The sequence below is a fragment of the Acanthopagrus latus genome, chromosome 5 (assembly GCF_904848185.1).
Source record: "Acanthopagrus latus isolate v.2019 chromosome 5, fAcaLat1.1, whole genome shotgun sequence".
In the NCBI taxonomy this organism is placed as follows: Eukaryota; Metazoa; Chordata; class Actinopteri; order Spariformes; family Sparidae; genus Acanthopagrus; species Acanthopagrus latus.
Window position 1 is genome coordinate 14,945,690 of NC_051043.1, and position 23,528 is coordinate 14,969,217.

The window sequence follows — 23,528 nt, forward strand, 5'->3', positions numbered from 1 at the left end:
GAGAGTGCGGAGGAGAGAAATAGAGCTCGGCTAACACAGTTTGATATAGAAGTGAAACAAAACACATTTCAGCAGTGTCGCTGGAAAGGAGCCGAGTCAAAAATTCAAGTGGAGTATCACTCCAGACAGAGAGGCAGAGGGGATTAGACTGATCCAGCAGCTTCTCCATCGCTTATCAGCAATTCAAGACGATGTAATCTTAAATACTTATTTGAATCATCAGCTGCCTTAGCCAAAGCACAGAGGTCATAGGTCAGAGTCTCAGCCAAGCGCTGAGAAAAAAGAGGGGCAAAAGAGGAAGGCTTCTTTCTGTTGAGGAAGGCGGACCTCTTGTTCTGTAGGCGGAAAACACTTTTCTTTGACTGTTCATTATGATGTCTGTTGACGCTCATCCCCACTGTCTCCTAGTAGAAAAACAGCTGCATCGGATACTTGTCCCAAGTGATCTATGTCTCTGTACGTTGGCCTAACAAGGCCCTCTGAGGATGGGGACTTTTGTCTGGGATCAAAAGTGAAGATGGCGGGAGGTTGTTAAAGCACAAAAACCTCTTTTTGAGACGACTGCAGTTTGTTTCCTGTTTCCTACCAGCAGCTTTTCCTTTCACCATGACTGTAACCTCTCTTAGACAACAACCAAGTAGCTCTTCTCTTAGCCCTTATAATTTTCTTAGCCTGAAAGAGCAACTTAACTTATAATGTTCGACCAGAGAAGGCATCAAGGTGCCTCTTAAAGTACCTTTTATTATTAATCTAAACTTCACATGTTAATTTCTTCGCCCTACCCAGGTGGTTTTAGGTGCCTTTACCCAGTAGTGATCAAAAAGTTTTCATTTTAACATTACAAATTAGACCAAAGATGTCTCATCTCACAAGATTTTGCCCCAGACTCCCACATCTAATAAGAAGTTTGAAATTTAATCCAACCAAACCGAGTGATATCAGATCACCTGGCTGTTCCCCAATTAACAACCCTCCTAACTGTCTCATGTAAACGATGAACTCCTGCCGCTACAGATGTCAACTCAGAAAACATTTATATGGGCAGTTTCAGGAGGTGATGACAAGTGTGTTTGGTTGTTCAGTTTGGGGGATTAGCTTTTCTTTTGGTTACTCAAAAAAACTCACATGCTCCACTTCCTTTGCAGCAGGAAAGAAAAAACAGATAGTTAATGTTTAAAGAGAAACTAATGGAACTATAAAAAGGGTTCAGGGTCACTTGAAAGAGTAATAACAGCATGTGTAATTTACGAAGTGATTAAAAGTAACACGAATCATTATAAATCTGCCTTTATTGTATAGCATTAATCGAACTTGTGTAAAGATATGATTACTTACATTAAATATATAAACTTACAGCTTATTATTTGCCAGCAAAAAAAATAACGTTTCCATGTGAGTGTGAAATATTGCTTTACAGATCCTGTAAGCAGAAGTCAGACAACTACTGAAAGCAAGGTCACTACAAGGTCTGAAAGCAGGAAACAATTTTAAGAGCGACGGAGGATGCTGGGTGTTTGGAAAAAGGCCGAAAATTGTCATTATTTTCAATTTACTTCACAACACACCAGCAGGAGCTGTACGTTCTGTTCTGGTTCAGAAACACTCTGAGCCTCCTTCTGTGTCCTCTCATGCAGCTTCAATTTTAGAAAAGGTTTTAAACTAATCAACGCGTTGTTGCTTCAGTGGGAGTTACAACTGCTCTGACACCGGACACAGATTAGTCCTTAAACACGGTCAGCTAAGCAATGAGATCATTACACTGAATTTTACTCAAATCGGCATCTCCTCCATAAATATTCTCGGGGTGTAGACGATGATTTATGGGGGGAAACTGAGGCGCGGCCCGATGCCAGGTTCACTTTCTGTCGTCACAGTTATTCGATTGTAGCTTGTTTTCTCTGCATCTGTTCCATCTTACCTCCGGTGATACTCGAGAGCCTGTCATCAGCTCTGTCGCTCAGAAGTAATGCCTGACGCACGAGTCAGTTTGCAGCAGAAAAACAGGCCTTTATGAAATATCGTGATGCAGATTGAGATTTCAAACTTGAGGATTAGAGGAGTTTAGAGTGCGCAGAGGGTGGAGATAAGGGAATAGGGTTATGACAGCGGTTATGTGTGTATTTTCTTAAAGAAGTTTTCCATCTCCCTAATACAAGATTGCGTGTGAATTTCTGTGTGTGCAGGTTTCCACAGAAGCAGCTCCAGTCTTTCAGAGTGACGCGCAGACCTTCACTATAGGTGTCCTGCCTCAGATCCCAGGATTCCCTCAGCTGGCCCCTGACTGTGACCTGCAGATCACGGTGAGGTTTCAACTAAATGGCAAACTTACACAACTTCTTTTTAAATGTAATTAATGCATGTCCTAATAAATGTATGTAATACTTTTTAAGGTAAGTTTTTATGTATGTTTAATGAACGATACAATTACAGTTAGTTTATGAATGCTGGTCAAGTGTTAAGTTATTATTTTAGGATATCTATATCTATACCATTATCATCATGATCTATAATAGTAAAACATCAACTCTATGTCCCTTCCCACCTCCTACGGTTTAACCAACTGTCCAGCTACACTGGCCAACTATGTAAATAGTCAAATGTTATAAAAGCTAAAAGCTAAGAAATGGTCAACTAAGTAAGACAGTTGCAGTCATATACTCAAATGCACAATATGTACACTGTGTCACAATCCTAGTGGCTCATATTTCAGGGCTCAAGTGATCTGAAACATTCAGAGTTCAAACAGTTTTCGGTCCTACGTGGTTGGCTTTAATATTTTATTGTGTACTTGATGTTTTTACTTGTTGGAACCTTATTTTGACAAATTCAAATAACTGTTTCTTGAAACCAGGAAATCTTAACTGTCCATATCTGGGTCATAGAAGTCAGACATACTGTACCTTCGTTTACTTTATTTTGCACTCCCCTCGTTTCAATGTTACGATTAGCTTGCAAATTATTTTCATTTTAAAGAAATAAAAGGTATTAGTTTCTGTGTTCCAAATTTCCTGAAATCTTCTCGAAAAAGTATTCTTAAAAAGGGGGGGAGACCCTGGAACTGCTGGATTTGCAGCGGTGAGCAGAGAAACCGCTGCTCTCACACAGTTTGTTTTCTGTTTGAGCGTGTGGACCCATCAGTTCTAATCACCATGGGGCGTATCAGAGTCAGTGGACACGGCTCCTGTGTTTGTTCTCACCGCAGCGTGTGTGCATGTACATCGGTCTGTGTGTGTGTGTGTGCAGGCTCTGGAGGATAGGGTGACTGAGATAACGGCCTCAGCTCTGTCCTTCGTCGACTCTGAGACTCCCAGCGAGAAGCTCATCTACAACATCACCAAAGCCCTACCGCCAGGACAAGGTCAGCTATACACACACACACACACACACACACACACACACACACACACACACACACACACACACACACACACGACTTTTCCCACATACTGTGTGGGAGCATTAAACTTAGATACAGTGAGTTTCTGAGCTTGTGTTTGATTCTCTTGAGAAGTTAATGTGTTAAGATACACTGATCTTCATTAACAATCACTTATGTGCCCCTGAGCAAGGCAGTGCCATCCATAATTTGCTGCAGTGAAGCTGTTCAATGATCCCAGGTCTTTACTCAGCCGCTTCCTGATATCAAAGTGAAAAAAAACAAATTGCTGAAATGGAGTTCACATCCTCGCAGTTTTCTCTGAGCGACTAAAAGTACGAGTCAGAAAGCGACACGCTGTTCACAGGCCTCCATCACTGCCGATACCGCTCTCCGAAGTTATTTTTTTAATTACCGTCTTTTAGTCTGGACTTTTACTGTTGACTGTTGATTTCCTTTCTGCTGGATTTAATGTGGCGTTCAGAGCGGGAGCCATTAATTTCAGCGTCCGACAGACAGACTGGTGTATCACTCCCAGCTCTCCGTCTAATGAAAGGGGAAAAAAAAACGATTCACAAAGGGGTCATTTTCATCAACTAATGGCCTGACAAATTTGTGTGGAAATCATTTTGAACAGAGCCAATGAGGAGGAAGACAGATTCAGATTAAAACGCAGCATTTGTCATGTGCGGTTTTTCCTTGTCTGTGATTTGAACCTCGCCGTGCAGTTTCAGTTATATTTGGTGTTGGAGTTAGACGTTAACGTGGGTTAAGTGAAGTATGTGTAAGCGCCATTTACAACTGCAAGTCAGTTTTATTTTGCTATTTTAGTGCAAAAACTAAGATTATTTTATGCAATATTGGGAAATATGATTGAATAACTGCTGTAAATGAATGTATAGTTTGACTCATATGAATGTTTGCAGTGGTCCTGCGCAGCTTCCGTATGTTATCTGTTAATAAAAATAGAAAAAGCAGTTCTAAGCCTCTGTGCGCTGATGCAAACAGATTTTTTTTTGCTCCCAAAAACATCTGAGAGACGATGCGGAATCTTATATTCCAGTGTAGGGCAGGCGCGGGACAGTGAAGTTTTTCTTCCCACTTGTCTTCAGGTGCGATCGAGCATCGGGACAGACCATACATGCCGGTGAAGGATTTCACTCAGGCTGACGTCAATGATGGCAAGATCGTCTACAGGCCACCACAGGCCCCCTCACACCTGCAGGAGCTCTACCAGTACTCCTTTATCGGTGAGACACACACACACACACACACTTACCTTCAGCTCCTGTGTAATAATGATCACTTTGGGAGAGGCTGTGTAGAATGAGAGCATCCAATGTTGCAGGTCAAACAGTGTTCTTTTCACATTGTCTCTTTTCATTCATTATTTATTTACTTTACGTCTGGTTTTGTTTGGTTAAATTGCCTGAAAATTGAATCATAATTAATCCGAAAATGGCTGTCGTGGTTGACTTTTTCTGAGCTGCAATATAGCCACATATTGATCTGTAGCTGAGCGCCCTCCCCCCCTCAGCCCACCGCAAGCGCACTCTGTGGAAACACAATAAGCAAACCCTGCTTAATAGCACCGTGTCAGTTTTCTAGTTTCACCACATAAAACCAGTGGACCACGTATTATTTTCAGGTGATTTATTATTCATAGAGCTGCTGTATTCTCATGATTGGAAATGTCACCTTCTGTCATTCAGCTTGCTGTTTCGTTAAAGGGGCACTCCGCTGATTTTATACGTCAGAGTCAATTTAGTTGGCAGGCGACCGACTGCTCAGCCTGAGGCAACAGTTTTGTAAAGTTCTCAAATTACTGAACCGGTGTCACTCCATCAAAACTTGGCTCGAGTCTCTACCGATTTACTTCATACATGCTGGTGGTATAGCTTGAGTCGACAGTGTTCAGTTGCTTTGCCCTTCGCCCGCTGAGTGTTGATTTCACAAAGTCCACTTGAGTATTCAGAGTATTGTGATGCCACTCACGTGGCGACAAGAAATGATAATGTCTGATAATAACACTGCTTTTGCTGAACAAATCCTCTACACCAAACTATTACTCAAAGGTCTGTGTCTGATTATTATTTAAGGTCATTGTGCGGAACAATTGGCGATATATCAAAATAACATTTAATTTTAGATGAATTTACATCACATCTTTCACATCTCAAGGCTTTAGTGTAATTGTTAAAAAAAAAAAAAAACACTGCCGTAAAATAAAATTGGAAATGATGAAAGTGGTCCACAAGAAGCCTGTCATTCAAAAAAATGAATTGTTCCTAGTTTAAAAAACCTTTGTGGCCATTTCAGTCGAGATATCAGAGTTCAAGACGTGCACCTGAATGCACCATGAGGTCCCTCTTAGTGTGTCGAACTCCGACTGTAGAGGAGGGAGGACTCGCCACAGTCTTTTGGAGCTTGGCAGAACCTGTTTCAAGCTCAAACATACATTAGTTGTGGAAACTGTGTACTTGCTAAAACAAGGCATATTATATGCCAGCTGACTGCACGTCCTTTGGTGTAGTATGCATGAAGTCAGCAGCACACAACACCCTCTGACTCCCTCCAGCAGTCGACGTCCTCACATTGTCAGTGACATGGAAATAAGCCACATTAACAGGATAGCTGTAAATGATCTCACTGTTTATTCAATTTTAGTGGCAATGCATAGATAAGTAGAACACTTAATTCAGAATAGGAGACGTAACATTCATACGGGATTGAATTCTTAATAACAGGAGGCGTTGGCTGGGTCTGGACTGAAGAGACATTTATGATACGGTTTAGAGAACCCTTATCTCAACGATGATTTGGTACATTTGACTGGTACGTTTGGTGGATCTGACCTCTGTTGGCCAATGCTTTGAAATGTAGTTTAAATTTTAGTTTTGCTTTCGCAGTCGTAATTTTTTTCCATCCTCGACTGTAAAAGTCCCGGCTCTTCCTCCTGTGTACTATCGTCGAGCTATCAACAATAAACTGACGAATACAACAGATGATGAACGTTTCACCTGTAAGAGTGGAGCTCATGACGGTTTTGAAAAACGATCTGGGGGCTGGCGACACATTTCCAAAACCAAATCTTCGCTGTTTTTAAGAGACGTACGTTCCAAAAGATAACCCCTAATCCAAGATCAAAGACCAGAGTTTCTCTTAATCTGGGTTTTCTGTGGAGCTCCAGCAGAGAGCTTTGCATCGGTAAATCATCCTCATTGCCTCCTGAGTTTTATGCATTATAGCATCACCCGTTCAGTTTTTATGTTCACTGCAGCACCCTGTCAGCTCTGTCTCAATCCACTGTATTTTACTTTTATCCCCTCGCGGCACTGAAAGTTTTCTTTTTTTAATCCCGACAGGTCTGCCGGAGTCGCTGAGTGTCTATTTCACAGGTAAACACTTCATCTCCCTCGGTTTAGAGAGGAGGAGGATTGTGTCCTCTGTCCCCTTCATACTCTCTCCTGTATCCTACACACTTTCCCTCTACCTCTGCTCTTCTTTTCATGCTAAATCCTCTCTATCCTCACCTCCTTCTTCCTCAGCCTCCTCCTGCCTACTACACTTATGTCTGAAATACTTGTCTCTGCTTTCCTCAATATCCTCTCCATCACTTTTTCTCCCTCCCCTACCTTTTCTCTGCGATCATCTCGATTTTTCGTACTTAATTCTTTCCGCTTTTCTCTAACTTTCTCTCTTTCTCCTCCTTTTTTTGTTTCCCCTGTCGCCAGCCCTTCCACCCTTTGATTTCTCTCACTTGCTGTCCTCCCTTGATCTCTTCTTCCTGTCTGGTTTCCCTTCTCCTCCTATTAATGCTCTCCATAGATGTCCATTCTCTGTCCCACTTTCGTTGACTCCCTCCCCTCATCTTTCTTTCTCCTCTCTTTCCACCACAAACTCTCTGTTTTTCTCTTCTTTACTCCTCAACTTCTCTTTTTTGGCATTTCACCTCAGTCACCTCTCTCTTTGTTGCATTTATCACTCTGGGACTGATCCCGCCCGACTGGCTCTTCAGATCTGTTTTGATTTTCTCTTCTGGCTCTTTGAACTTCGACCTGATTGGACCAAGTCTCCTCGGTTCACTGCTTGTTTGATGAGACGCCGCTGCACTCTCACTCCATTTCCCCAACAGTAGCTGTTGGGGAAATGAGTGTTTACGGTTGTTCAGAGGCGTCGCCAAAGTGCTTTCACTTTAGCGTGGGCTTTGTGGCACACACACGCAGAAATCTCTGATGCTTTTATCTACTGTCCATCCTGCTGCAGTTCTGACTATATACTTTAGTACTTAAGTAAAAGATGACTTCTGTTTGATGCCAGGAGAAAATGCAGCTGCAGAAACAGCAATCAGCAGTTAATTATTGGTCTGTGGCGCAGAGGAAATATATGTATCCACGTGCACTCTTCAGTTCTGAGGTACTTAACTTGTGTATTTACATTTTATGCAACTTTCTACACTATATATTGACTCTGCTACATTTCAGAGTGAAGTATTGTACTTTAAATGTTAAGATATTAATTGGTGCAAGGTACCAAAAAATCATACTTGATGTTTTTTGTAAAAGTGAAAGTCACCCACACAAACAGAACTTTAAAGGTGATACTGTGCTAATTATCAAGTTCTTTCTTTTATTCTGGGTTACTACTAGAATAGCTTTACATGTTTTATTGCTCAAAAAACACATCACTTTTCTCACACTGGCCAGTGTTGCAGCACTGAATCCACCTCTGTCTGAAATGCTCTGTTTTAGCTCCTGTCCCTTCCCCGTCTGCTCTAATTGGTCGGCTCACACAAGCCTGAGCCAGCACTGCACACCATGTCTTCTTTTACATGCACAAAAAACTATTTTAAAAAGCAAACTAGGTCTCTTTTAGAGTGTCAGGTTTTATCTTATGATTAGAATCAGTCAGGGGTTTGGGGGGGGGGGGGGGGGGGGGGGGTTTTATCTTACTGCTGACAAAATACATTGAATTAACTAAATGAAAATGTGCCACCCTGGTTAGATCTGGCTCAAACTGCAAAGTAACTGGTAACTGATCGAAAAACTTCAAAATTGTACAGTATACCTTATATATTTCCAGGTTAACCTACCTGATTATATAATAAAGCTGGGGCTGCTAAAAAAAAAAATGTTAATGTTGTTAACATAATAACGTGATTTCAGTTGCTGAAAGGGGCAATTTATCACAAAGAGTATTCTGACTAACTTACAAATGTATGCACTCATGCTGCACGAAAGAAAGAAAGAAGAAGAAAATGAGCCCTTGTCCTTGTGCACACATACAGACATACCTTCTACATCTTATAGTAAACACACAGGTCAGCAGTTCATGGCTATGCACAGAAGCAGAGTGTGGGTTGTCCAATTAATCGTACACCTAAAGCATGAAGGTTCCAATACAACCACACGCAGTTTAACGTTTCAATGCATGTAATGGAAGCTTAGACTACACTTACACGTATGCCACTGTCACATCAGAGTAAAGAACTGTAAGCTGATTAGAGAAGCTCCCAACTCCCCATTGAATCATGCAATAATAATCTTTGTGTGAGGTCTGCAGTTGGAGTGTTTTTGTGGCATCACAGGCCAGAGAATGAGGCTCGAAATCTCAGCAGCTGGCCAGTTAGTTGTTGAGTGTAATCAGTCAACAGTCCTATTAGGGATATTCTACCAAACATTTATCTTATGAGCATCCAATACTCATCCCTGTAGGCTGCAAAGGATGCTGCGTGGAGATTGTTGTTTCCTTTGCAGAGGACAGCAGCAGTGATCAACATGAAGTCATGTTCGGTAACAAGACTCCAGTGTTGAAACAAGTATCAAAGCATCCACAGAGACACCGTTCTGCAGCAGACATTCACACTGACATGATGGTCACAATGTATTTTAAATTTGTTCAACTTTAAAGAATTTAGAGGTCGTATTTTGCATTATAAACAACACACTGATCTGCAACGTTCTCTGACTTCACTCTGTGGATGTGATATTAAAAAAAACCTGCCGGGAAATGATGCGTAAGGCTTTCAATGTCATCTAGCATTGCCTTTGGTGATCACTAAAACAACTGGTATTGGGGTGAAAATCCACATTTTTCTATTCTATATCAACAAAAGAAGAAGTATATCTTTTCAAACTTCCTCTTGATTCCAGTTATTTGATAATGCATCAGAAGAAAGCAGAGCAAAATATGAAATATGTGGCCATTTGAATGTGAAGATGCAGTTTAATTAGTCTCTTTACATCCGCCCTGTCATTGTTAAGCAATCACCCTCTCTTTTTATAGAGTTTGGCTCATTGTACCCTCTTGGCTAGCTGATTTTTTATCGATTTTTTTTCATGTCATGCATGGAGGCGACAAGCGGAGCCAATTAAGCCGATAATCCCCCCAAAACGTTTAATGAGCATGACAAGTTTCCACCTGAGTCCCTGTTAGATTGTTTCAGCCCTTTAATTGATTGCGTCTTGACTCGTGGATATTTTTAATCACGGTGCCTCATGTGATCTTTATTCTGTCTTTCTCTTGTTAATAATCATGTTTTCAGAGTGTCAACACGAGGAAGCTGATTAAGATTTTTTTTTTTTTCCCCTGGTTTCGTGATATTGCTATAAAAGTAAAAGAGCTGGGGACATAATTAGCATCAGAGGTGTGTGTGTGTGTGTTTTAGAAAGTCTTTGCTCATCTGGTAAATTAAATATTTATTTGAATATTTATTTTTCATGTTTTTCATGTGCCTGCTTTTGTCTCAGTGTCGGACGGTGAACACACCACTCCAGAGTTGGACTTTGCCATCCTGCTGCTGTCGAACCATCAGCAGCCGCCTGTGTTTCAGGTTCTGGACCCGCTGCTGGAGGTCAGCGTGGGAGGACAGGCTGCTGTAGGTAAGAGGAAAATACACGCACACTCAAAAAAAAACAAAAAAACTCTAATACTAATTTCAAAGAGGAGCGCCTGTGGTGAAGAGGGTCCGGTAAGTGATGAAGTGGTCTGTGTGAGGTAATGAGCTCTGAAGTACGACCCTGATGATCAACAACTCTGGAGAGAGAGAGAGATGTGTGTATGTGAGTGTGTCTGGTATAGACAGTTAATTTTCTCCTTTTCCTGCTTCATCTCTCTTAATGCTTCTTTCCTCTTGTTTGTGTGTGTGTGTGTGTGTGTGTGTGTGTGTGTAGGCGGTCAGCAGTTGGCAGTGAGCGATGCTGACACGGCTCCAGATGAGTTGGAGTTTGAGCTGGTGGAGGCTCCCGTCCACGGAGAGCTGATTAAGACAGACGGCAGCTCGCACATCAGCATGACCAACGGTGAGATGACACACACGCGCGTGTCATGGACATATGGAAGGTTGATGTCACAAGTACTGACAATGCACAAAAACTATAAACAAGTCAGACATGAAGCAGGAAGCTGTTGAGGGAATCCGATTCTGATTGTTTTAGCAAAGATCAACAGTGTTCAGTGGCGATTCCAAAATCGGTCCTATGCTAATATTTACAGGGGGCCCCTCCGACCAGCATCATCATCAGTCATCAGTATTGTGTTATAAACAATCTTGGACCAACAAAGAACGTACATTTTTGTGTTTCAAATGTTCGGATGTCAAATTTTTTGTGACATGACTTAAAAATCTAGAACTAAAAAAGGTCAGTAACTAAATAACAATGCAGGAATGACATGGTGGGTTGCAATGTCTTCACTTACTACTGTCCTTGAAGATGACCCACTGAGGGGGGTTGAGGGTCAGGATAACACACTGTATGGTGCCTGGAAGGGAGTTTTAAGTGGGTTTATGAATTCCAACAGGGGTCCCAAACATGTGCCTGACTTGCCTCTCTGGACGGTACACTTCTAGATGTGTTTGTATGTATTGACCTGCTCTGCCTACTGTCTCCCCCACTGTCTTAACTTCGTCTCAGCAACACCAGGGGTTGACCATCTACGCCTTCTTCTTTTTAAAACCTGCATATACTCGCGCCACCACTCACACCTTCTCCCTCCCGCCAGGCGATACCTTCACCTTCAGCGACGTCACCCGCAACGTCCTGCTCTACCGACACGCCGGCCTCTCCAACCACGACGACGCGATCACTTTCTCCGTTAGCGACGGCATCTCCATGGCAACCACGGTGGTGCAGGTGGTGGTGCTGGGCGCCGGGGACAACGGGCCGCAACGGGACCCAACAGCCACCCTGTCGCTGGAAGTGGGCGAGAAGAGCAGCACTTTGATCAGGCGATCACACCTGGCTTACACTGTGAGTAACAGAGTTGAATGCTAATTGTTAGCATCTTTATCTAGTCTTTGTGCGGAGATTTGAAGATGTATCTTTTTATCCTCTTTACATTACATTACATCCTCTTTACAGTCAGTTAAGGTGCTAAGTGTTACGTTGGTGTAGGTTTTGTTGGAGCATCTGCTTTTTTAGGTTTAACGCGGGAAAAAAGCCTTGTTCTTCAAACTCATAGTTTTGACAGCCAGAGTCAAAGTATTTTGTCTCTTCCAGGACAACACATCCCCAGATGAACAGATTCAGATCCAGCTGGTGTCGGTCCCGATGTACGGCATCCTGACCAGGAGCCAGTCCCAGCAGGAGCACCAGGAGCTCAGGGAGTACTCCTCCTTCACCATGGAGGACATCAGCGAGCACAGGATCAGGTTAGACCGATGTATTGCTCTTTATTTAAGGTTTTCTAGGCACTACAGGATCACACAGTAACGTGTTTTTCTTCATCTTTTTTTGTTTTTCAAATAGCTGACCAGATAAATCCGTTAAGCGTGTTTTGGAAGTATTATATTTAGCCTCAACGACAAGAGTTTTTAAAACTTGCAATGAGAAGTGCCCAAAACAACATCCTTGGCTTTCAGTGCAGGGTTTTAGTTCCCCACGATGGTTTAAATGCTACTTCAGAGTGTTGTAAAAGCAGAATATCCGGATAAAATCCGCAGCTATTAACCAAAAATGACTTTCAAAAACCCTTAGTCGTTTCCGGAAGCCGTCGTTGTATAAGCAGTAAAGGTTCATGAGGGTCCACCGGAGAGAAGAGAGCGCAGAAGCACCTTTTTAGTTCTTCAATAAAAATGCTCAAACAATTCTGTTAACAGCTCCCTCGTGATTTCAACTTTTTAGGAACTATAAGTAGTAGAAGAGTATCCTCATTTTTCAGGGATTTGTTTTCACCTTGACCTGCAGACATATTGAGTTCATATTATATAGTGTTTCACACTGTTATCAATCCATGAAGGGGTGTAGAATCTAGAATAGAGTCTTTGTTGCGATATGGTTCCTGTTAGCCGAGGTGCCGAGAGGATTTGTACACCTTTAATAAAGAGGATGTCTTAGAAGAAAAGTCCTGGTGTTGATTCCACTCCCTAGGAGATAAAAGTGATTGGAGGGCTCTTCACGCTGCACTGAAAGTCGTGATCAGTTTCTCTGATTGCAGCCTGAGTCGACAGGGATCATTTTCCCCTCAGCATCCCAGCAGCAGAGGGAGCGGTAATAGCTTGCAGAGAGATTTTGTTTTCTTTCTATCTTACAAGTCTCCTCACGAGAAGAGAGCTCCGCAAACACTAGCGCTACACAAACTCTGCAAGAAAACAAATGAATTAAGAGGAAATAATTTAGGTGCCTGTTCCCCGTTATGTCCAATGACTCAGCCTGTTGGCACAAGCAGTGCCAATTAGCGTCACTCTGATATTACCTGCAAGAGGAATGGAGGCCCCTGACGAGAGGCGCTCAGATGAAATATAAATATTCAGATACTAAACTGCTTCATTTCCATAATGCTGGCCCTGATTAGCTGTAGCGCAAGACAATCTCCGGGGGCAATCTTCAAATAGCTTGTATTAGTTTTGTCTGTGTGGCGTAGGCTCGCACAAACAAGAGCCACGTATTGTTTTATGAGAATTAAATGGGATTAGAGAAGATTATACTGGTATGGGTTTCAATTTTATAAGTGCTTTAGAGAGATTAGCAGCAGCAGTGTTGCGGGGTGGGCTAATGCAAAGCTTCCCCCACGTCCAGGGCTAAACACATGAACATCTATTAATGTATTCATTAGAAAGAGGAGGACAAACAAAATGGGTGCCAAACTTGCAACGAAGTCAACAATTCTCTTTACAGACAATAAAACTAACCAACGCCTCCATCTACAGGTACATCACTTCCTTAGAGACGGGCAGCCAGCCGGTCACCGACATCTTCCACTTTGTCGTCTATGACGGGGATAACAATCGCCTGGACAACCAGATGTGCACCATCACCATAACCTCCACGCCCAGGCAGCCGCCGGTCGTCACAGTCCGCAGTGGCATTAAGGTTCTCACGCACTTAGACACAGCGTTCAAGAAAAATATTGTCTGGCGTTACATTGTACATTTACCACACAAACACAAAAACACACACGGGTTCTGAAATCGTGCTAATAGATACAAAATAACTACCTCCTGCACGGTATGGTACATAAACAGCTTCATACGCACAAACTGCACATTATTTCCTCTCCATTACCCTGCCTGCTCATATGAGACTGAAATCCTAAAATACTCTTGAGTTGTTTAAAGCAGCTGCTGTATTTAGAAACAGTCATTAACGAGACAAATGAAGCAGAGGAGAGCATCGCGCACTGTCGCATGCTGTCCCTCAGATAGCGAGGGACTAACCCGGAAAAAAGAAGCCATCCAGAGAGAGCAGGTTTATCTTTCCTCTTGAGGTGGTTTCTTCTTTTTATTGATCTCGAAAGACAACATGCGCCGTGTGGAAGTGATCACAGAAAAGTGTCCTGTTCGCTTGCGATGACATTACTCGCTCGAGCTGTTTGTCCTCTCAGCTGAATCTTGGGTCTCTCCTATTGCTTATCAAACATGCAGTAGATGCTTCAATTGACCACTCACGGTAAGTTATCTATCCTCCATCTTTGCATTATTGCCCTTTGTCCAGTAAAAACTTGAAGGAAACAAGAAAGCACAGCAGCACTCTGAGAGGGAGCCTGGATCCAGCTGTGTCGTACACCTGGTGGAGGAGGGGATGTGATGTCAGATCGAATGAAAGTTACACTGCAGAGCCTCCCTCCGGATGCATCCTGCATTAGCATTTGCAGAACCACCCTCTCGTGGAAGTTATACAGTGAAATCCCAAAGCTCTCTTCTTCAGAATCTCTCTTTTAGTTCGCATCCCAGCAGAAATCTTCCTTCCTTTAATCAAGAACTGCCCCAGTTGGTTACACCTGGCGACGGGTCATTTGTTTTGGGAAGCCAAAAAGCTCAGAAAGCACTTCTTCTCTGGAATGAAGTGTCAAAGTGCGTATGTTCCTTCATTTCTTCATGGCAAAAAATGGCCAGAGCAGGATTAGGACCAAAAGAAAGCGACAGGAGCTAAAACAGAGCAGAGGGGGACTACTATGCTGGAGCACTGGACAATATGAGAATTTTTGAGCATGAAAACATAAAAACTTTACCTGCATATATACTTCTTCTAGTAGTAACCCAGAATAAAATTAGTAACCTGAAAATGAGAATAATTTGTCTGTTGGCTCAGTCTGTACTCCGCATTTTCTGATTACCGTCTGTCTCTGATTTAACACCAAACCAGTTTTAATGGTTTCTTCTGAGCGTATATAATAAACATCTCACTGTTTAGAACCTAACCTTCTCCTCTGTTATGAAAAACATCAAGGCCGACAGATCTGATCTGACTATTTTGTTGTTTAGGTCCAGGAAGGCGGCCGAGTGCAGCTGTCTACCAACCACATCATAGTGTCGGACCTGGACACACCCATGAAGGACCTGCTGGTTTGGCTCGTCAGCCCGCCAAAGTACGGCTTCATCGAAAACACCAACCGAGGTGAGATCCTCTCGTGTATGTGTGCGATTCGTTGTGAGGCGGCCGTCGCTGCAGACAGCTCAGGACAGACCAGTGGTTCTGTGACAAACAAGAACACGAATACACAAAACACGCGGTGCATGTCCGAGACATATTGTTACCTCTGCGTGCGTGCGCGAGGTCACGCCTGCATTACTCCAAAAATTATTTCCACACTTCTATTGATGTCACACTCAATACGCACACAATGCAGTTTGTATTCTCTGCAGTGCCACTGCCATCTGTCACAGCTTGATTATGTTGTGGATTGGCAGTGCCAGATAGTAGACTACAGATGGGGCCATTGTTGAAGTCCCAATTTTGACAGAATGCTCGCTCAAATGCCGCATGCACTTTCTTCTGACCCCGGGAGGAATTGTCTGGAAAATGGAAAAAGGTGAGATGAGTTGACAAGAAATTGATACCAGCTGGTTGTGACAGGAGAATGGAAGACGTAAATTAAAAAGAAGAAGAAGAAGAAGAAAGCTATTGGATATAGACAGATATGGCAAAAAGTTTACTACAGTAGATACTTTCAGTAAAGTAATACAGCTGAGGATCATAGTGTATGTAGGAGCATGTGTAGCCCATGAACGATTCATGATTTCACGATTCACAGTGTAGGCAACCATCGACTACATGCATACATACATGCACTACATAATGAAAGATGCGACTGAGTTGCCTTATGGGAAACGTAGGATCCAGTTTGTTTGGAGCTTGAGACAGCATCTCAAGCTCTGTTGGTTTAATTCTGATCATTCCTTCAGTCTTTTGTTAGTCTCCCAACTCAGTGGGGGTGAAATACTGAGCTGCCGTAATGCTCCTTTAACAAAATAAACACCAAAAAATAACAAAACAAACTGCATTAAAATGTTCTTAAACTTTTCTGAAGCTTTTTTTTTTTCAAGCTTTCAACCTCATTTTAAAGTCTACCAACTCCAGGACAATTGAACAACCTCTATCTGTTAGCTGATGAAGGCATGAGGTGCAGTTAAAAGCCTGGACAAGACATTAAAAAGCACCTTCACATTCTGTTTTACCATAAACAAATATCCACATATGAATGCAGAATCTGTTGGCAAGGGACAAGACTTTGATATATAACTTATATCTAACTCCAAATCTGCATCTGAAGTTACTAATCCATTTATACCGTTGTGGGAAAATAGCTGATAGGTTCTGAGATTGGTTTTACCTTAAACACGCCCCCTCATAATTAAAATAAATGCCCTTAAACCCAGACACACGCCAGCACCATTAAGTCCAAAGTTAAAAAAGAGAACGATTTTTGTGTCACGGTGTGCTTTACAAGGTCAAGGACGACATTTCCCTCCCAACAAAATTCAGACTTGCTATCCTCATGTTTGCAACAGAATAAAACAATTACAACAAAAGCACTCAGTAATTACCTTACTAGCTGTTTGCTAGCAACAGCAGAAAAGTATTATTCTGAGCTGATATGCAAAGCAGCACTTTTTTTTAATCACAGATGCGAAGCAGTAGTAATACAAATGAGCCGGTGCCATACTAAAAGCAAGAAAGCATTATCTGCAGATGCAACGAAGGATTCATGGAGATCGATATTCACATTGTCTGCTGTTGGAGATAAGCAGCTGGCAGCAGTCTCCTCTCTCCTCCTCCCCCCCCGAGTCCCAGCTGACTGTCCTTGATGGCTGCTGGTGCAGAGAGACAGTTGTTGGTATTCAACGCAGTCCGGTGGCGGCGCGAGCTGACTGGATCGCTGCTGTCACTGGGGCCACAGGGGCCAGCCGGTGTCACTGTCAATGTGTTGGCTGTTTTCCTGAATCACAAAACCGACCTGCTCAGGTGTGGTGTTGATGTGCAGAGGCGTGGAAACACGCATGTCGATGTCCTCTGCATTTGCATGATTGCATTGGTATTCGAACGCGAACAGAGAGATGCACAATAGAATGCACACCTACATGCATATGCTGTATTTATATGCAAATTAGCCTCCTTCAAAACATTAGCATTCATATTCTTGCGCACACACAGAGACACACTCAAGACATTTTCTCATATTATTCATTTTGATTTTAATAGCTGACAAATAATAATGAAACTGTGGCCTTTTCCTCCAGTGTCACAATTTTCCATTTGTCCCAGCACAAATAGTCAGCCTCTAAAACACATTTGTTGGTATGTTGTTCATTCAATGCAACGCTTCAGTATTGTGAGGTAACAGCCTTAGGAGCAGCTCGTGGGCCTCAGAGTTTTTTATTAAATAAACCATCATTTATTCATTTATTTCATTCAACACAACAATTTGCACATTTACAGTCACTTAACTGGCACCTACATTCGTATGGATGGTTGTAGTCATTATTCATACCGTTTGGTAATGTTCTCTGCTGGAGACCAAAATTAAAATCCTCAGCAAAAGGAGATTATTACAAAGTATCCAGAGGCCTGAAATAAATTAAGTACTAATTTTGCAGAGCTTAATATTCCTTTTAAGAAGCCAAACTTAAATTTCAGTCTCAGACATATTTAAAGGTGTGAGAGAAGTAATTATATGTATTTTTCACTGTGAATTCTTGGATTGATATTACAGCATGTGTGCTACACATCCCTGAGAAACTAATTTCCTGTTGTCTAGCCATATACAATTTTGCAATTTCCATTAGACCTGTTCAGTCTCCATATCTCCCCGCCCCCGAAATCAGCCGACATGGTGTTTGAGAACGGAACAAGAAATGACTTTGCCAGAATCTCCCCTAGCGTTTCTGCAGCGACTGCAGGTGATTTCCCGTCCTGATTACGATTCTGCGAGGGTCTCTGCTCAGATAAGAGACTCCCCTCCTTCCTCGTATATATATAACAACCAGATGATGGAGATGTGATGTGATTTACTGTTGTGCCTGAAACACACACACGCACACGCACGCACGCACGCACATCAACTTTTCCCTGCAGAGCCCTGACTCAGCTCACTGTGGAGTCATCCATCTTCTGTGACGAAGACAATCACACTTTTGTCTCAGACTTCAGAGATTTCAAGGTTGATTTTGCACATTCACGTCTCTCCTCCGATGACGTGACTGACAGCGTTACGGAGAACTGTAAAACCATCTCTGTGCTTCTATCCTGCATCCAAACTGCCAGACGATTCCAGCTAAAGTGAAGCAAAAAAAAAAAAAAGGCTATTCAGGGTTTTGCTGTCATTCCAGCTGTCAGATGTTGTAAGTGACGGCCCAGTAACTGATCGCCTGAGAGCCTCGGGAGTTTTGTGTCGTGGTGTGGTAAATGTTGCAGTTTACAAAGTGCCACTAGAATGTGAAGCCACAGCTGGTGATACAAAATTTCACTAAAAGCCGAATGTGAGAAGAGTTCTTTTGTCATGTCATGGACTTCTGATCAGTTAAAGGAATTGACATCATACTTTTTTCTCAGATTTCTAATCCCTATCTGTCCGTCCTGTCGCCCCACCAGGAGGCTCAGTTGGCGGTTCGCGGGTTGTCACCCCTGATGCGCCCTTCACTGTGGACGACCTGACGTCAGACCACATCTTCTATGTCCTGGACAGCCAGCACAAAACTCTGGCCAAACAGGACGTCTTCAGCTTCTACATCAGTGACGGACACAGCCAGACAGAAGCTTTCAACGTCGAAATTGACATCCAGGTAGCTTGTGTCTGTGTACCGTTTTCGGTGCGACATCTTGATAGTTAATGTCAGGGCAGTGCAGTATGCTGGGCGTACGTGCTTTTTGTCTTTATTTCCACAATCTGGCAACAACCAAAGACTCTTGATGCTGACGAAACATGGATATCATGTGATAGCAACACTGTTACATTATTGGCTCACAAACCTTGTCAGAAGCTGGAACCAACTCTGTTTTTGCACAGAAATAAACCAATATAAACAATAAACAATATTTTTCATGGACAAGGGTTACTTTTATGCTGCATCTTTTCACAAGCCTTGTAGAGGCTTAACATAAAGATGTTGTCAATATCGATATTCATTCATTCTCAACTTATTATCATGTCAGCTTTTAACCCTGAAGGCTGAACCACGCTGACTGTTACAGCTGCTCTGTGTCATCAGTAACTGTCTGAGCTCTTTAAGTTTAGTCGAGGACAGTGGCTGGTTGGAAAGAAATGACGCCCGCTCAGTCAGACATTTAAAGATTGAGCCGTCTCGCAGGGCCGCTCCTTTAAAGCGCCATCCTTGATCTGCTCACGACTTCATGTAGGAAAACTAAGAAAACAGCTCCGTCCTTCAGCCTAAACAAACTCAGCATCCAAAATCCATCACCTCAGCCTGTTTTAAGTCCAGAGTTGAATTGATGAGGCTGTCAGCGAGCTGTGGAGGGTGTGTTTGCACATGAGCCGTATGCATACAGTGAGTCTTGTGTGTGAGAGCAGAGCTGTCAGTATAGAAAGTCTCTTGAGTCGAGAAAAAAGAGGAGAGGAGTGACGTTACGCAGAAACACAACTGCATGTAATTATCCTTCCTATGGCATCAAAAATACAGTCGTGTCAGATACACAATGAATTTTTATCAGTTGTCTTATGAAGCGGTTCATTTCTCCGCTCTCAGCAGAGTCAAGAGGACAGAGAGCCTATATTGTCGGTCAGCAGCATCCACGTGGAGGAAAACTCCGGGGTCGTCATCACCAACTCGTCCCTCAGCATCCTCGACCATGACACGCCGGAGAATGAGATCCTCTTCACCATCATCAGGAAGCCTTCCTACGGTGAGCACCGATAACAGAACACGCACATTCAGCCGTGTAGCAATCACAGCAAGGTCTACCAAGCTTAAAAAACAAAACTAATACAACAACACTGCAATTAATCCTCCCTCTGTTATACCAGGAGGACTTCTGACTAATCATCCTCCTCTTGATAATATGAATGGGTTCAACAAGATTTTAAAAACACGTCTCAGTATTATGTCATTCAACAACAGCACAGTCTTCCAAATGGAAGATTTAATCACAAACACTGAGCAGTAACAGTATGATTAAGGACAGATTTATTCTTAATGTTGTGTCAGTTTGTGTGCAGAAAACACAGACATGTTAAAAACAAATTAGACAGACCAAAACAAGAGTAGCCTGAGATCATGCCAATGTCATCGCTGTCCAGACAGACATTTAAAGTGCATGTCAACAATTGTCACAACAAAATGTCGAAATGAATGTATCCATTGATTTTACATCCCCCGCCCTTATATTTCCCCAGAGTCCCACTGTATAGCTTACATGTTTTGTTTGAGTAATTCCCAAGGTCATTTGTTTTTGGCTCAGCCCGTTCTGATCCGACCAGTAGGGAGAGGCTGGATGAGATGTATCCATGGAGATCTTTTGTGCGTTCACAGTCAGCCTGGTCAGATACACGTCGTACAGATCAGCCTGCAGTTCAATAGTCGCTGACAAACCAGACTTAGACGAACACTGTGATATGAGTCCATCAGGGCTGGACACACGGTCACCACTGGATTCTGAGCTTGACTTTGACTCCACATACTGGATGACACTGTTCACCAGACTCAGGTTTTGATCTCTTTTAATGCCAAAGGTGGAGGAAGAAGAATCTGGTAACATGTAAATTCACACATATACGGTATACATTTATATTATGTTGCACTGAATTATGTTGCGTCAAGTTCAAGCTCTCTTTAAAAAAGGAAGTATAGAAGAAAACATTCACAAGAAATCATGACCGTTGAAGAGCAGCACAAAACTAAGATGTCTCACGTTTTCATAAGGTGCATCCGTTCAGTTATTAAGGTGTTTATATAGCAGTATGTGGTTTCTTCCAAACCAGCCATTAAGTCATTATTATGGCATCATAATTACTGCCTTTAAAATATAATGGAGACGTCGGATACAGAGCTGCTTCAAAGGCAGAGCCTCATGTATATTTATGCACATACAGAGACAGGAGACACTGCAGGAAATGTATGCAAACAGATGTGCATTCTACATATTAGCATTATACACACATACCTGCTCCCATACACAACGCATATGCTATCAGATATTCCCTCTAAACACACCCACACACACACACACCCACACACACACTCACTCACACATAAACTAATAAACAGCCCAGCAGGGTTATGCTGAGGAATATCAGCATGTTGATATTAAATTGTTCTTGAATGTGATAGAGATGCACACACACGCGCACACACACACACACACACACACACACACGCTCGTAAACACATTACTCTCAGTACCGACACCCGCACAGTTTAAAACAAGACAAACACACCGGCCGTCGGCTGCAGCGCCGCACCCTGACTGCAGCCATCCCTCACACACTCGCGGCACACGATGCGACGACACACACTCAAATCAACTGACCTCCAAACACTCTGTTTTCCTGTCATCCTCTCACCATCCCAAATTGAGTCCTCTCTCCTGCCTGTCAAAGACCTGGTGGACGCAAAGAAAATTGCTTCATCAAAAAAAACTACTTTTTACTGGGTAGACATATAATTCCTACTTAGCAATATATCAATGTTTGCAAAGTTTACAGAATGAGGAACTTGAAAAGAGCAATATTAATGTGAAACACAAGCAAACATGTTAAAATGTAAGCGCTTTTGTCAGCTGATATCTATTTTTGTTTCTTGGTGAGGTGAAATTGTTCTGTCTTCACCTCCTGATATCCATTTCACTTTATTTCTCTCTATAGTTCGCCCAGAAATGTCCATTTGGAACTTGGTGGGTTTTATTTTCAACTCCTCCATTTCTGTAATCTCTCCATCCCCCTGTCAGACACCTGCTTTGGGACATTCCTCATAACAGCCCCCTCCCACACCTGCCCTCCTCTGTAAAAGCACCATAAAGCAGCCGGTGAAACTGAGTGTACCGCTGCCATAAAACCAGCAGCGTGTACGGCTGATGGGACAGAGGAGCAGGACAGGAGTGATTTCATACGGGACAATGAGTGCCGGGCAGCTCGTCTTTTTAACAGGATGCCTCCCCACTGTCTTCACATCTCTCTCCCGGTCACACACACACACACACACACGGATTGGGAATGAAGACTTCAGGATCCTGCAGCACTCCAACACAAGCAGGAGACTATTATGTCCAAAAGGATAAGCAAATTAGGACATATTCACATAAGATGTTCTGTTTTATTTATGTGTAACACAGCGTCCCTTATGCCGCAAAGGTAGGCATAAATTATGCAAATGGTTTGGCGTGGTGATGTAGCATGATGACAAGAAGTCGTGGAATTAAAGGCGGGACTACTGGCGAGGTGTTTTAGGAGCAGTTTTTTTTGTGGGAGAGAGGAGCCCCTGTTGACTTTCTGACTCTCTAGACCTTTTGTATGCACAAGAACTCATAAAAAAACAATGAAGGAAAGGAAAACAGCCTCAGGCAAATATTTACAAAACGTAGAATGAATTAATGAAAGAATTAATGTGTGTGTGTGTGTGTGTGTGTGTGTGTGTGTGTGTGTGTGTGTGTGTGTGTGTGTGTGTGTGTGTGTGTGTGTGTGTCTCCTCTCATTATGCTCCAAGACATAGGCTCAAATCCCATTTAAACCTGGGCTTTGATTTAGAGAGCACTGTAATTTAGCTGAATCTGAAAACTCTCATTAGCTTCGACAAAGACCTTCTGTGTCTTTCATGTACTGCATGAAAAAACTCAAATGTCCTCCATTTGACTGAGATGATCAGGGCACTTAACAAGATGTAGTTCGAGCTGTTGCGCTATTCTGCTACAATTAGCATGTGCGCACGTACTGTCACCTGTACCCACTTCAAAATCAGAGGTTCGTTAATCTCTCGTCCCCTCAGGCAAACTCCGCAGACGGCAGTTCTACTCTCAGCCGCTGGAGAATGGCCGGGTCCTTACGCAGGGCTCTACCTTCACCTACCAGGACGTCCTGGACCAGCTGCTGGTCTACACACCTGAAACGGTCAGCGGGGGTGCTGACGAGATGGGGTTCACAGTCACCGATGGCATCTTCACGCACATGGACCGCCTGGAGTTCACCATGGACGTCACAAAGAGCGAGGGGCCTCGAATGACCGTCAACAGAGGTCTGCAGCTCCCGGCAGGTAAGAGGGGAGGTCAGGGGGAGAAAGTGGGGTCATACATGACGATGTTCAATGAGGGAGAGGTGGGAGAAGAAACTGCTGGATCTATAACGTCTTGTGTTGATAAAAGGTCTCAGCACATTGAGAAAAGTGAGAAAAGTCTTAAAGGCTTTGAAAATGTGTTGAATGCATAGAAAAAGCACTTTTCACAGGCTCCGGGTGGGTGCGAGCAGCAAGTGTAGTGCTGAATTTATTTTG

At 42.9% G+C, this 23,528-nt stretch overlaps 1 protein-coding gene across 2 annotated transcripts in view; it reads left to right on the top strand.

Moving 5' to 3' along the window:
• Positions 1 to 23,528, top strand: part of fras1 (Fraser extracellular matrix complex subunit 1) — a 236,646-nt gene that overhangs the window by 180,884 nt on the left and 32,234 nt on the right. The window contains exons 31-43 of one of the 2 annotated variants that reach the window (XM_037099466.1): positions 2,184 to 2,300; positions 3,244 to 3,358; positions 4,489 to 4,626; positions 6,742 to 6,774; positions 10,126 to 10,257; positions 10,549 to 10,677; positions 11,378 to 11,625; positions 11,875 to 12,026; positions 13,524 to 13,686; positions 15,078 to 15,210; positions 18,685 to 18,875; positions 19,797 to 19,953; positions 23,028 to 23,291. In XM_037099466.1, coding sequence (XP_036955361.1) covers positions 2,184 to 2,300; positions 3,244 to 3,358; positions 4,489 to 4,626; positions 6,742 to 6,774; positions 10,126 to 10,257; positions 10,549 to 10,677; positions 11,378 to 11,625; positions 11,875 to 12,026; positions 13,524 to 13,686; positions 15,078 to 15,210; positions 18,685 to 18,875; positions 19,797 to 19,953; positions 23,028 to 23,291 — 1,972 coding nt within the window. The remainder of the gene's footprint in view (positions 1 to 2,183; positions 2,301 to 3,243; positions 3,359 to 4,488; positions 4,627 to 6,741; positions 6,775 to 10,125; positions 10,258 to 10,548; positions 10,678 to 11,377; positions 11,626 to 11,874; positions 12,027 to 13,523; positions 13,687 to 15,077; positions 15,211 to 18,684; positions 18,876 to 19,796; positions 19,954 to 23,027; positions 23,292 to 23,528) is intronic. The other variant, XM_037099467.1, reaches the window with a different exon arrangement.